Source organism: Acanthaster planci, linkage group LG05 (genome assembly GCF_054643075.1).
Source record: "Acanthaster planci isolate LZ-2023a linkage group LG05, COTS_SCS, whole genome shotgun sequence".
Classification (NCBI taxonomy): domain Eukaryota; kingdom Metazoa; phylum Echinodermata; class Asteroidea; order Valvatida; family Acanthasteridae; genus Acanthaster; species Acanthaster planci.
In genome coordinates this window covers 3,995,505-4,009,875 of record NC_141781.1, presented here as the reverse complement: position 1 = coordinate 4,009,875, position 14,371 = coordinate 3,995,505, and the positions used below count along the sequence as shown (strand labels likewise).

Genomic DNA, 14,371 nt, shown 5'->3' with positions numbered 1-14,371 from the left:
ATTTTCCGAATTTTCATGAATTTCCCCTGGGAGAAATGATACAAACATGGATCAAGTTACACTGTACATGTACCTACAGTGTATAATTCAGTTTATACAGTGAAGCACTAACTTTGTTGTAAATATTTGTGAAATGGTAAGGATGTTAGCGCACAGATGGAGGAGAATTTGGTGGTCTTTTCTACCAGGAACCTTCCTGAATCCCCCTTCCTGCCCCAGGTCTACAGTTCTGCCCAAACATGGTGGCATATTTTTGTACTTAAAGCTTTTAAGGAGCTTCTTGGAGTCCCGTATCAAGTAATACATGTAGATGCTTGGTCCTGTCTTCCCGATTTCCGTAAAATCCCCAATTCCTTCTCCTATTTAAAAAACCACCTGGGAGGGTTTGGTTTAATCAGTTTTGTGCATCTAATTGGGTTTGTGACTTTTTATTTTTTTTTCAGATTTCTGGAGTTTTTACTCAAACATTGTGGATTTTTTTTTTTATATTTAGTTGTTCAGGTTTTAGTCATTTTTGGCACTTTTTACAGAAAACAGAGTGTAAGATTCATAACTATAGCTGTATTCGAGACAACTTAAGCTTTGTTGACTTAAAGAAACCAAAAATCAGAGTAGTTTCCTGTGTTGTTATTGCAGCTCTTCTGATGGATGTTTTGTCGATTTCTCTTAATCTCCTAATTTCGTCTCCCTCCCCTTAGAAAAGTTCGCTCGTTAATGGTGAGTTTTGTTTGTGTGGCTTTCCCACAGTGGCTGAGGCAGAGTCCCACGTTAGCTCCAAGAACCTGGCACTGCGTATGGAGAAGAAAATTGCCAGCAAGATGTCCACCAAGCGAGTGGCCAACCTCTTCATCGATGACACGCTGGCTGGGGTGCTGGATAACCTGTCAGCCATGCTCAAGCAGTACACGGGCAACAAGAAGGATGCTGACAAGGTCATCAAGAACATCATCAAGGTCACCATCAAGATCGGCATCCTCTATCGCAATGACCAGTTCAGCCCTGAGGAGCTGGCGCTGGCCGAGGCCTTCCGCAAGAAGTTCCGCACCCTGGTCATGACGGTGGTCAGCTTCCACGAGGTGGCCTTCAGCTATGACAAGGCCTACCTGACGGAGCTCCTGGACAGCTGTGCCCAGATGCTGACCCAACTGGTGGAGCACCACCTGCGGGACAAGTCGGTGGGCCGCATCGACCACGTCTTCAAGTTTTTCTCGAACAGTGCCTTCATGGAAACGGTCTTTACTGAAGACACGCCCCTGAAATGCCACTTAGACAAAATAGTGGTGGGGCTCAATAAACTTCTAGAGGGCGGCCACATCTGATTTTTTTTTTAATCAAAATTTCTTGGGGGAACTTGCTTGCCTGTAATGTTTGTTGAACCATTCCTTTAGGTTGTATACACATGTGTATACTCACTCACATGAACCCATTGACAAAGAGCTTCTGTGTAACCATCCCTGTAGTTACCGAAAATTTCATCAGTTAGTTTAAGTGATTTGAATTTGGTCGTAACTCAGCCTCTTTGGTCTCAGTTATTTTCGGGGAAGTTTTATGTTTAACAGAAACTCTTGTGTAAACTGACTTGGCCTAAAAATGAGCACTGTCCCCTGGTCATCGTATAGCTGTATCTACTTTAGACGACTTTCATGTGATGTCAAGCCAACCACTGGCATGGCTGTCAGTGTATGCACATGTACCACACTAGCCCCTCAAAATGGCTGCAAATTGTACACAGGTGAACCTGAGAAATATCATGAGAAGGGTTGTGAAATCTCGATATAAGTCAAGTACTGGTATTTTAAATGCTAACATGTGCATGCTACACACTGAGGGCAAAAGAAGGAAAGGGAAGGCAAATTTCATGAGAACAAGAAGCATAGCTTCTGCCCTGATGTTTCCACTTTCATGAGAAATTTACTTCGCCTAAACATTTACATGATGTAAGCGTATCACCTGGGCTAGGATCTTTGAGAATTGTCTGAATACAAACATCCCCTTTGTGAAATAACCTGCATTCCAGCAATACCAAATTCAGGTTATTGTTGTAAGGCATGCTTTGAGATAAACACTCAGATGCACATGATCCCGCCAGTGGCATTGGGAGGACGGGGTTTGATTCTGCCCTGCCCCACCCTACCAAAAGCAAGATATCACAATCATTCAGGAGTATAGGACAGCAGCATTATGTAAACGTGAACACTACACGTAAATGGACCATATCATGTTTGCTGCGTTCCACTTCTGTGGTTGGATGCATGCTCTCATGCCTTCACATGATCACAGTCCAGGGTCCAGTTCCTGTGAACGGATGCTCATCTTCCGTGTGGAACCTTCAGTGTTCCTGATATGGCGTCTATTCTGGTGCACACATACGTATCAGTGAATGCTGTTGGAGAGACCGCCCAGCCAGGCTCAGTATAGGTATCCCACCGGATGCAGCTCTCTTCCAGTGCCTCATCCACACATGGCCCATGCTAAACAGTCATTGACATAAACTGTAGACCCTTTGCAGTATTTTGAACTGCACCATAAATGAAGGTGACAGACGCATACTAAAAGTTAGATTGTGACACGCCTTAATGAAACAGCCCGTATTTCACATAATTGTCAGAACAAGACAATTTGTGGTCATATTGAAGATACGTTAGGGCTCTATGACAATAGACCCTTTCACTAATAAACTCGTAATTGCGCATGCATGCGCACAAATGGCCTTGGCAGCAAGAAATGTGAGCAGGACATTGAAAATGTACAGGGGTGCAATTTTGATCAATTTCTCTCAGGTTTTCTGGCTTAGTTCAGTTTTTTTTTCTTCAGAAAATCCCATTAAATCGTTTTTGCTATTAGTTCCTAATCTAAGCACGCTACTTAGTGCTTCGTAGAAAGACTTTACAATCATGATTTTTCCTGTGTGCACAAGATCGCCGTATCTAAGCCGGTCTCCTTTTGTGCTGTTTTGTAGCAAAAACGATTTAATGGGATTTTCCAAAGAAAATCGTGAACAAAGCCAGAAAACCTCAGAGAAAATTATCAAAATCACATGTACGTTTTCAATGGCCTGCTCACACTTCTTGCCGACAAGGCCATTTGTGCACATGCGCCCATAATTATGAATTTATTAGTGAAAAGGTCTACTCAGACTTACTGATGAGCAGGTTTAGCCAGAACGTTATTGAAGATACCTGTGCAAATGGACAAGTGTGAGTTGACATGAAGCAGCTTTTATCACATTTTCATGAAGGGCATATTCCAACTAAACCAAAGCCCTCTCCTCAAATCATCTCTGTGAGGACAGGCAGGCAGCAACCTCTTCAAGCTTCTGAAATCTTATTGGTTGCCAGGCAGTCTGTTGTTCGGTTCTCCTTCTCAAGTCTGAACAGCCTGATACCTGTTCTTGTGTGTGAGGACATGTGAATGAGTTGGCCTACATGTAGGGTCAGAGGTCTTGCGCACAACAACATGCTGGCTGTAAGACTCTGAAGATGTGTTTAGACGATATCCAGCCTGAGATTTTGGTTGGATTCATCCTGGTTTCTCTCCGAGACACTAAAGTACACTGTACATGTTTAATGTGCAAATGGAAAGGTAATGTTGGGTCTGTTGCAGTTTTATAGCGCATCCAATTTTTCCTTTTTTTTTTTTAAACTTGCATCGGCAAGTTTTTATTATTTTTTTCTCACCTACAGCTTAAAGAAAATGTACATGTATTTGTGGTGAGACAGCTATTGGAAATTAAAGCTGGTCAGTGGTGTTTAAAGTGCGACCTTTTTTTCCCGGATAAAAATTTTAAGGTCATTTTTAAGGAATGTTTTACTTTGATCTATGCAATTAAGCTGTAAACTCAGCACAGCCAGTATTGTTGTGAGAGCTCCAGGAAAATTTACGCAAGAAAAAATTGCTGGTACATGTGTACATGTACACAGTACAAGATCAAGTTTGTCCGCACCCAGAATATACATGTACAGTTTAATCTTGACACCATAAGGCTTTGTAGTACATGTAGTGTCTACCATAAAAATTCAGATGTAATGGATAATTGGTTTTTTTCATTGACAAAGTGTCCGCCTTAGTTCTAACTGTGTTAAATGTACAACAGCATTACAATTACACAATGACAGGTCCTCAGTCGTCCTTTTGTGACAAGATTAAGATGTTTTGTAGCAGTTGTACATGTACATTGTAACATATTTTTATATATCTCTGTCCACGTGCACCTGTACTATTGTACACCATGTTTGATGCGTGTATGGGCCATGTTTCTGTTGGCTCATGCTGTCTGTTGCTTCAAAATGAATTTTAATTTTTGACACTCTTCTTACTTCATTTATCCTTTATTCATATCTGGGCAAAGAGATTGATCACTCGTGCATTGTAGATCTATTACATTGTTGACTCATTGTAAATGATATACGCATAGTGCGGGCTTTTTATATTTGTTATGTGGCTATGCATGTGTAGGGATGTGTAACACTGCACGACGTTGTTCCCCTGAGTTTTGTTTTGGTGACTTTTTGTTTTGTTTGATTATTTATCAGAATTTGGATTTTAACTTAGAATGCCAAAAATATGAAAAGTATGTTACCCTGGGAAAATCCAGCCAGTTTAGAGCCACTGTGTAGATACCTGCTCTTTGTGTAGATCCCTGCTCTTTGATGTACATATGGTGTTGATTTGTCCACCAGTGATAGGTTGGGTGGGCTCACATGGAAACTGAAAATGGCCCTGGAAATATTGTATGACAGGCTGTATCAGTGGATTAAATTACTTTAGCTTTTGGCTCCACTCCAAGTTTCCTGTGGCAGTTTTAACATTGCCATTTGGGCTCCTAGGGTAGTCCCCGGTAATGTGGATCACTCAGTACACACATGCATAGAGGTTGTAAGGTTCTAGACCTGTCAAAGCTAATCTTCACGTAAAAAAACCTTACGAGAATTAGGTAGGTGAACATACAGGCAAAATTTGTTTTAAATTAATGAATACAGAAAGCTTGCATGACATCCCTGCTTAGTTGAAGTTTGCTCAGGGTAACCATCAAATCTGGAAGTGGACCAAGTCCAAATGGGAATCCCTTGAAGACTGATCTATCATTCATCAGGGGAGTCCTGAAACCCAATATCTCCTGATACAACGATTGATGCTGGCCTGCCTATGTTGATGACCCAAAAAAAAAAGGTGGGTTGGGGATAGACAGGCAAGGGAACAACACTCCAGAAAGAGGAGGTTGTTTTGTAGCTGGTGACACAAACATTGCCATGGCAACAGAAACCTGATTTTGTTGTGCTGGATGTTTATCCGGAAGTAGCTGAAGGAGTTTGTACGGCTGAGATGGCGTTGGAGAGAATCAAAGAGACAGGGTGTTTTTCAAGAAGGTTTCATCCTGGCCAAATTTGTTGAAATAGATTGGGAAATTCTCAGCTTCCTCAGGCATGAAGATTGGCTCCCAGCCTGTTATTTGTTTCTTGTGCACATATAAGGCCTGTGTGCAACCTGAAATCTACGGTAGCTACTCTTGAGTCCTCAAAAATTCAGCACCTTGAATTTGCATTTTGTTAACTGGATACAATTTAGTCACAGTTGTTTTATGAGGGACTTAGTGCCCTCCAAGTTTACTTTGTACATGCACTTAAACAGTGTGTCATTGGTTTTCTGAACAGTTTGGGATTTTAAGGATCAGAAAGCTTTCTGGGGAAATTGCCCAAAGGGGAAGAGTCAAAAAGCCAGGCCTAAATCCAAAACCATCTATTTGTTTCCTGGGCATAGTGACTTCTCGTAGCCCTCTTGCCAGCATGATCACCGATGAACTTGACTCTCTGTTCACTCTCTGTTTATTTCACGTAGCCCCGAGGGCAACTCAGAAACCAAGGAATTAAAGTAGACTGTATCAACGTAGTGTCATCCAAGGCTCAGAGAAGTGATTTGGCATTTCCCCCCTCAACGACAGCAAAACAGTTTTCAAAGTGGGTCCCCCTCCTCTGCCACTAGTATTTCCCCTAGCTTTCATGTGTTCCCCCATTAAATTTTTTTTATTCGAGTTCCCTGACCAGTCTGGGTGCCTTGCCAAAGTCATTCATTTTTTTTTTGCAGTTGAGTTGTTTCGGTTCTCTTTTGCTTTGAAAAGAAACATTTCATGGAACAGCTGTGTTTAATTTGCAGTCCAATCTTATATCTGTGTTTAGGTGATAAAATGATAAAAGGAAAACTACTATCTATAGGAAATTCTTTTCATGAACATTATTTTTGCTATTTCGGAAACAAGCTTGCAAACAGAAAGCAAGCACAAACGAAACAAGTTTATTTCTCAAATCAGTCCCACTTTCATCAGACTGGATATCTCAATCTCGACTAAACCTGAATCCCGACTCTCTTGGCATTTTTGCCAGATAATGTCCTATATCCTTCAAAATTCCCTCCGTGCAGGAGATCTATGGCACATTGCTGGTGCCCTGCATTTAAGAGGTATAAAACCCCTGTGTAAAGTAATAGTTTCGTAGCTGTGCCATCCTGAAGAATCCTCTCAAATCCTCCAAAAGTTATCCTGGTGATTTTTGAGGGATTCCAAAGGATTAGGAGAATAGGAAAACATGGCCGGTGTTAAGTTCGTAGTCCACAGCTTTCCTCAGAAAAAGAGCTTGTTCGATTGCTCGACCAATCAGTTAACTGCTACTTCTCTCTGCCTCGGCTTACCAACATTTGAGTTGTAAAATTCTCCATAGCTTTACCACAGTCAGGGGAGAACATTCTAGGATAATTCATGCCCCGAAATTTGTGGGTTTTTTTTTTCCTGTAAGTTTTCCAATCACAGCAGTCTTATCTTGGAGGTCTTTGCATCAATATTCATGCACTTTGCATCTAGGGAAGTGAACCCAGTACTGATTTAATAGGGGAAACAATGGTCCTGGTATTCCTGTGGTGTTGGGTAGCATGGTAAAATAAGTGACTGTAACAAGACCCTGGGGCACCAGGCCTTGCCTACCCTTGAAACCAAGCTGATGGATGACAGTGAATCTTGAGATACTGTCAGTTTCAAAGCAGAGTATGCCTTTGAGCATTTTTCTTGATTACACCCCCCCCCTCAGAAAAAGAAATGCTTGAATTTTTGATCTATGCTAGTGAATGAAAGACCCTAAATGAATAATATACAGTGTGTATTGAATGACATTGTAGCTTTATGGGCCAGTGTCATTTTTATTGAAAATTAAAATTCAGGCAGTAGGAATGGGGAATTAAAAAACTCATGTTTCTGTATGCAAAACCAGGAACTAAAATTGTCATGTTATTGTAAACAAGACAGATTATCTGCTTTTGGAAATTTGCTTTTAAAACTCCAGTTATTCAGTTGTAGACTGTAGGGAAAAGTCTGCAGACCTCAACAGGACTCAAACTGTGTCTTCTTCTTTTTTCCCCTTGTGGTCAGCTGTTCTGAACAAAAAAAAGATGAGAGAGGTTCACATTAGTATTGACACTCAGTTGCTGCCTGATGTTCCGCTATCAATTTGAGAGTCTCCCCCCCTTGCCCCATTTGCCTGGCCGTCACGTCATTAGTGAGAAAAATGTAGTGGCCTGGTCTGGGCTTGGAACGTGCCAGGAATTGGAAAGTCACAAGTGGGCTGTTAATGTGTGTCTCTTGGAGACCTTTGGGAGGATGGAGAGACGATCAGGAATAAGAAATATTGGGATGAATGCCAAAAGGAATAAATGCCATTTCTGAAAGCCTCATTTTAGCAGTTTTGTGATATTGTGTCCTGTACTGCGGGGAGATCTCATTGGTCTAGAACTGTCATGCCACGTGCATATTAAATTTTGTTTGTGCCACAGACGTCTTTTTTTTTTACCCAGATGCAAGTTCATTGAAGTCTTGGGCTGTGCGGAACTTTTGTGACAAAGTTTACTGCATCAGACGTGTTTCATTGTGACATTTAATATCCCTGTGCTTAGCTTTTTTTTTTTTAATATTACAAAAATGTTCATGATACAGTGTTCCTTAAGTAAATAATTTGTTATGACTAACTCTCAGATAATTCAACATGACATAAACAAAAAGCAGTCAGTAAATTTCCCACCATTGTCATGTTCAATGCTGACTTCACATTCAAGGCTATCCATAGGACAAATGCACACCGTGCACCAGCATGTGTATGTATAAGGCATGATTGATTATTTTGTAGTATAGGACGTGCCGTCGTGGTATAACATGAGCATGCTAGTACATCGCAGCAGCTCCCTGAACAAGGATATTCTGAGAAAACCAAACTGAGAGTAAACCAAAAGTACTCGGCTGAGGCAAATATAGATCGTCCTGGAATGTATAGATGAATGAACGCGCTGTTCATGGCAAACTATGAGACTGAAAATAACACACCTGGCTACCGAAACCACTCATTAACGGCTGCCGCCATTTTCCCTAGACTCGTGTATCGTCGCTAGCTGTAACCAAGTAATTCGGACACTGCTTTTTTTAGCTGATGAGAAAACTAGACCCGGAAAGGTGCCATTCTAGTGCAGTTGCCAGGCAACCGTCGGCATTCATGATTGGTTTGTGGGTAGGGACCATAGTGACCAATGCACAGGGTTGTCTTTTTGACAACTTCAACATACCATCTGAACCTGATGCTACATTTTGTATGTTAGTGCGGGACTTGTGCACGTAAGAACTTGAGACTTATGAAATGCTCTAGATATATGAGACTTTTTAATTCTTTCATTTTTAAGGATAACGTGAGTGAGGGAAGAACTAATATCTCCAGGTTTCATGATATAAATTGTGTATATGGAGTCATATATTATTTTTAAAATGATACAATCAGCCTTGTTTCTGGACAGTAGAAGTTAACACAAGATCAGTTGTGGTACTCTTGGGGGAGTTTACTCGATCTTAATTCTGAAAAATTTTCTGCAGAAATGATAAATCCATTAGTCATCCTTTTTGAGCATTTAAGTCTTGAAACATTGAAAAACGTATATATTCAGTCTTGAATAATTAATGGGGAATTATAAGGTGTCATGGTGGAAAAGAGATTGTCAAAAATTATGAAAATGCCAAAAGTTGATTGTTCAATTCTCTCTTCAGCAGCATTCAAAATGTTATTTTCCTAAGCCTGTTGACTTCTACGTTTACTGTTTCTTTGATTCACTGTTTCTTTTTTCTGAGGTTTTAAAAAAATTTTTTCCCCAAACACCCACAAATCATCTCGTACAATTACAGGGGCTGGCATGTTTACCTACTCTTTTTTTTGGGGGGGGTTCAGTCCATGCAAATAGCGTGTTGATTCTCAGCCTGTGTAGAAAAACAACTCCATAGCTAACTCAGCAACAAGTGTTTTTAGAAGTTCAGTAACCACTGTGGCAGCTAACGTTTCGATCGCAAATGCGGTCAAGTTGGATGTAAATAGGCTTTTATTGTATACTCGTTTTTCTTGGGCTTCCCGACAACAGGTAATACATTTACAGGTAGTAATTTACAATATGAATTAGTAGATACTGATTATTCTATTAAAGGCCACACAGTGTCTTTGGACAAACATCAAGAGTAACGATTGGACGACTTTATATAAAGTCTGCGTGGTGGTGCAAGGAAATATGTATAATTGTGTTATACAGATAGACAGGTAGCGTTCATGAATTTGTTATTTTTCTATAATGGTTCTGTACGATATTTGTATGGATTATTGATATTTAGGTGTATCGATAATTTCATGGTCAGAAAGAAGGAAGGAATTTTCCCATAATCAGTCTAACTTCTGAGCGAGCTCATGTGATGTTTTATTTATGTTTACGAAATGAGAGCCACATGTCCCAAACTGGACTGACCATGGAGGTAGAAATTTGTGAAAGTATTTTCCTTACCTCTGCCGATCATAGTTCGTACACAAAGGTGTCACAGTTTTTACACATCTTGTGCTAAATTTTCAGCGGTTTTGAAGTTTAAAGATCGCACCAAATGGAAAATTCAATTAGAGAGGCCCAAACTTTTAGACTGCCAATGTGTGGTATTTTTGTTCGCCCTCTTCCATGGGTGCCATCATTTTTCAGAGGCCCAAGGCACAGTGCCTACTGTACCTATTGGGTTAAGTGATCCTGCCTGCTGGTTGGCATCAAAACTATTCGAACAAGTTTGTGAAAAACTCCCAGTATCACCTGGATAACACAGTGGTTTGCTTTTTCACTGGTTACCAATTCAGACTGTAGTCAAAGTCCAAAACAGCTGGCTGAAGTTTCAAACCAAACTGTTCATCCAGTGTGTTCAAGCAGGAGAACTCAATCTAGGCTTGTGCAAGGCGCTCTGTCCACAAGATCTTAACTTTGAATTTAAGCGATGCGTATGAAACTGGACCATGTGCAGTGACAAAACTGTCTAGACACTGATGGTCGCATTGGATCAAGTTCAAGTGGTACTTGGAGTAATGTTTGTAATGCTGTTTCAAAGGTATTCCGAGGTTCTTCCTGATGAAGAAACACCATCATCAGAAACAGATATTATCAGTTACAGTTTATAATTCTTGACAGCTAGAATTCTCCAATTTTGTATCTAAACAGTACCCTGTAAGGTGGGGGCATGCATGTTTTATGGGGGAGTATCTTGAACACTGTACATATGATGCTTACGTTGATATATTTTGGGTCTATATGAGCATCAATATTTGTCTTTATCAAAATATGTTCTTGAAAGATTTATCAGCTCAACTGGGATCAGTCAGTGAAACGTAAATTGCTGGATGGAAAAACTTTGAAATATTTTACTATTTGGACCATCAGCTTTTACTTGTTCATGGCCTAAAGCTCCAAGTAGGCCCCTGACTTTGGAGATCTCCAGCTCAACATAAGTCAAATTTTAATACATTGATTTGGAGCACAAAAATGGAAATTCCTCATTTGGTCAGGTTATGAGAGGGCCTGAAAAAAATCTGGTTTAGCTTTAGACTCACAAAATCAGTCTGTAGGATTCCATAAACCTGGAATGTCATTATGACCTTTTACTCCCTTGCATTGTGAAACAAGACAATGATTTTAAATGATATTTTAGATAGTTAGAATGTTCATATCAAATCTGTGTTTTTTATCCAGAGTGAATCTCGCACATTTAGCACATTATTTTTTTCTGGTTAGTTAATCATAGATTTATTTAGTGTAGTTTATTTCTCTAACTTGATAAAATGGCACAGCACATGCTTCCATTGGGCAAGCTGCATAGACCTTTATCATGATGCTGCCATGTTTGTCTTGTTTCCTGTAGACCCATTGCAATGGTAATACAATTTCCCATGTTGATAAAAGGGAACAGAATATTTTTCCTCGCAGCCTCATCAGTTTAGTTACATTACTTTGCTTGGTAGAAAAGCAAGATGGCTGACCCATGATAGAGGTCTATAGCAGACCACCAAGTTGGATCAGTTTGTTTCAAGTCCTGTCTTGCCCTCTTCTTTCCCCTGTGGTATCTGTAATAGTTACTGTATTTAAAACATGAATATTTACATGTATATTAACATCAAAGGTGCAAGGTTTTGTATTTTTTGTATGCCTGAAACTCTGCAGAGAAAGAGGAATTTTGTTTTAAATGTTATGTACTCTATGTTGTTTGAACAAGACAACAGAACGAACTGACAAACTAACTTTAATGAGAATGTGCATTTATCCAGTTTAATATGACAGGTGCTAAAAGAAGTCTTAATTAACAAGTGTTTTCTTTGTTGCATGGTGGTTTTTGTTTTACCAGAATGCTTTTAAGCAGTGCTGTAGTCAAGACGATCACAAGACCAGATAAGATCATTTACGAGACCAGTCACAAGCGAGGAAGAGGGTGAACAGTGACAAAGGAATAGTTTTGATGTACTTCATTTGATGGGCTTGTGACTTGGAGGCAGACAGGATTTGGTCTTGTGATAGTCTTCAGATAAGTCTTCTTCCTTTATTTGTGACGGCGAGAGTCACCTAATCCATACAGTTCCAATGATTGGTTTGCAATACTTTGATGGATTTGCGACTCTGGAATCCAGTTTAGATTTTTATTTGGTTGCCCTAGTATAAAGCACAGAGAGTGCAGGTGCCATTAGTTTACTGCACAGCATGAGATGTGTGGGTGGATTCAGAGTCCTTCCTGCACCAAATGCCTCACCCCTGAAATTGTATTTTTGGCCTCAGATTCCAGGTACCCCATGGCGGTTGCTGTAGAGCACTCCCGTGTAACTTGATTTCAAGAATGTCATTTTTCTCTCCCTGGTGAGAGCGAGCAAGCTGGCCTTATGCAGTTAGAGGATGGACTTCTATGGGCGTGGGGGGGGGGCAAGGGGGTATTCCCCTCCCCTCAAAATAAAATGAACAATAAAAAGGGAACAGACGAAAAACAAAGGGAGAAGAAAGGGGAGGAAAATTGTCAATCTACAGAAAAATAATACTTCCAACGCCTGTGTGCATAAACCGTGAAGGAAAGCTACAGCAAATGTATAATGCACAAGATAAGCTATGGATCAATGGAGTCTTGGACTCACACCACTGAAATAGTTGCCTTGAATTCTCCCTTCCTCAAAGGATTATTTGCAGACCATTACCAGAATTTCTCTAATGCTTATTGTCCCATCTTATGTCAATCCACCAAGAAAGCGGAATGTGCAACCTTTTTTAAAATTTTATTTTTTTATTTTCCAGGTTTGCATTGCCTGTCGCACGATTGTTCATTGTTTCATTTTGGTAAAAGTTATACAAACAGTCTTGGTTAATTTTTTCAATCAGTTTTAAATCACATGTAGTATTGTATCCACTGTGTACTGATGTTATTGCAAATCAAAGAAGAGTAATCGAGCTGTATGAGATATTTTTTAAATGGTAATAAAAAGTTCAAAGACTACAAAATTGGTTTTCCAGACTACCTTTTTTTCTTTGTGTATAGTTTTGGGTGGGGATGCGTCTTGTATAAATAGTGGGAGGCTGGGGAGTTTTCTTTCTGTTCAATTTGTCATTTCTAAATTTCAATTCGGAAAAAAAAAAAGACAGCTTCAGTGAAGCGTTATAAAGGAATTGCTTGTGGCATTTTTGTTTGTAGTAAATGTTGAGACTAAGTTGTGATTCTAATTTCACCACTGTCAGGTCAACTATCCCTTCGCTCTTCCCATCCATGCCTTGGCCTTTTAAACAGTAAGGTATATAGCTTGTTTTGAAAGTTGCAGCCTATGTGTTAGCATCATGGAGACAACTCGGACCTCTAACAAGTACCATAACTACCTGTGCCCCCCCCACCACATGGTAAGTTTTGACGTGCACCGTGTGCATTTTCTGTGGGCCATTGGTGGCGCTATTTAATTTAACAAGTGCACGTGGGAGCGGACCAACGGCGAAATGGGACTGTCCCTTATGATGCATGTACCACTACCACAGTTGACAAAGCCCGCTTGGAGTACGTTCTCGCTCGGCCGTGCGGCGATTATGGAATATTCATAACCTGTGGTGAAGGATTTGCTCTGCTTGTTTGTAAGAGTTCTCGATAGATGTCACTTGACACTTTGTGCACGAAATCTATGAGACTGGCCAGAAAAGTTCTGTTTTCTACGTGGGAGAAAAACTACTTGCGTCCGTATAAGGAATTCTCAAGTTCATAATTGGAGGAGGATGCTGTCAGGAACTATGCAGTTCTTAACCAGTGTTGGCAGTTGAAGCCTTGTTGAGTGCAACATAGCCATAGGGGTACAAGACTGACATTTCACATGCACTGAAATTAACCTGCACCCTGCCTTGTTAACTAGTGGTTTTGACACTCAAAAATGTTTGTTCTGTGTGGGATTCTTGCCATTCATCTTTTCAGTTGCACACAACAGACTATTTATGTAGTTTAAATTCATAGGTGCAAAGACTTGTGGAGCCAGAGTGTAACCCTACAAAATCCTATACATATAGACACAATGATAATTACTTGGAAGATCATTGGCCTGCATGAGGTTGCACTATTGGTCTATGTCAGTTTGATCATACTGCATGTTGGAAGGGGAATCCCCCAACCTTAGTGTGTTGCAGTATATGGGATTTTCCCCATAGGAGAAATACTTCATGAATATTTATGAACATGTAGGTGATAGCCAATGACACTGTAGATTTTCAGTCACATGATTACATGTAGCTCAGTGGGCTGGGTGTGTCTTTAAATCCCTGTCGGCTTGAACAAAAGCTTATAAAAACAGCCTATAAAAGTACATTGCAGTCAGAAATTCTCATCTTTGCGTACGCTGCATGGTGTATAACTTGCATCACTGAGTGCATGTATTTCCAGACTTTGCATGCGTGTAACAATATTCCATTCATTAGGTAAGTTCCTTTAGTTTCATTTTGCTGAATTTGGAGCTCGGTCTCAGGAGTGTATGTGGGTAATTCCATAAATTACAGGTCCAAAAGT

General features: G+C 40.2%; 1 protein-coding gene across 2 annotated transcripts in view; it reads left to right on the top strand.

Annotated features, from left to right (window-relative positions):
• LOC110986823 (tumor necrosis factor alpha-induced protein 8-like protein 1) overlaps positions 1-12,840 on the top strand; it is a 66,126-nt gene extending 53,286 nt beyond the window's left edge. For both annotated transcript variants that reach the window (XM_022249043.2, XM_087136690.1), the window contains exon 2: positions 748-12,840. In XM_022249043.2, coding sequence (XP_022104735.1) covers positions 748-1,319 — 572 coding nt within the window. In that variant the 3' untranslated portion in view covers positions 1,320-12,840. The remainder of the gene's footprint in view (positions 1-747) is intronic.
• The last annotated feature ends 1,531 nt before the right edge of the window (positions 12,841-14,371 follow it).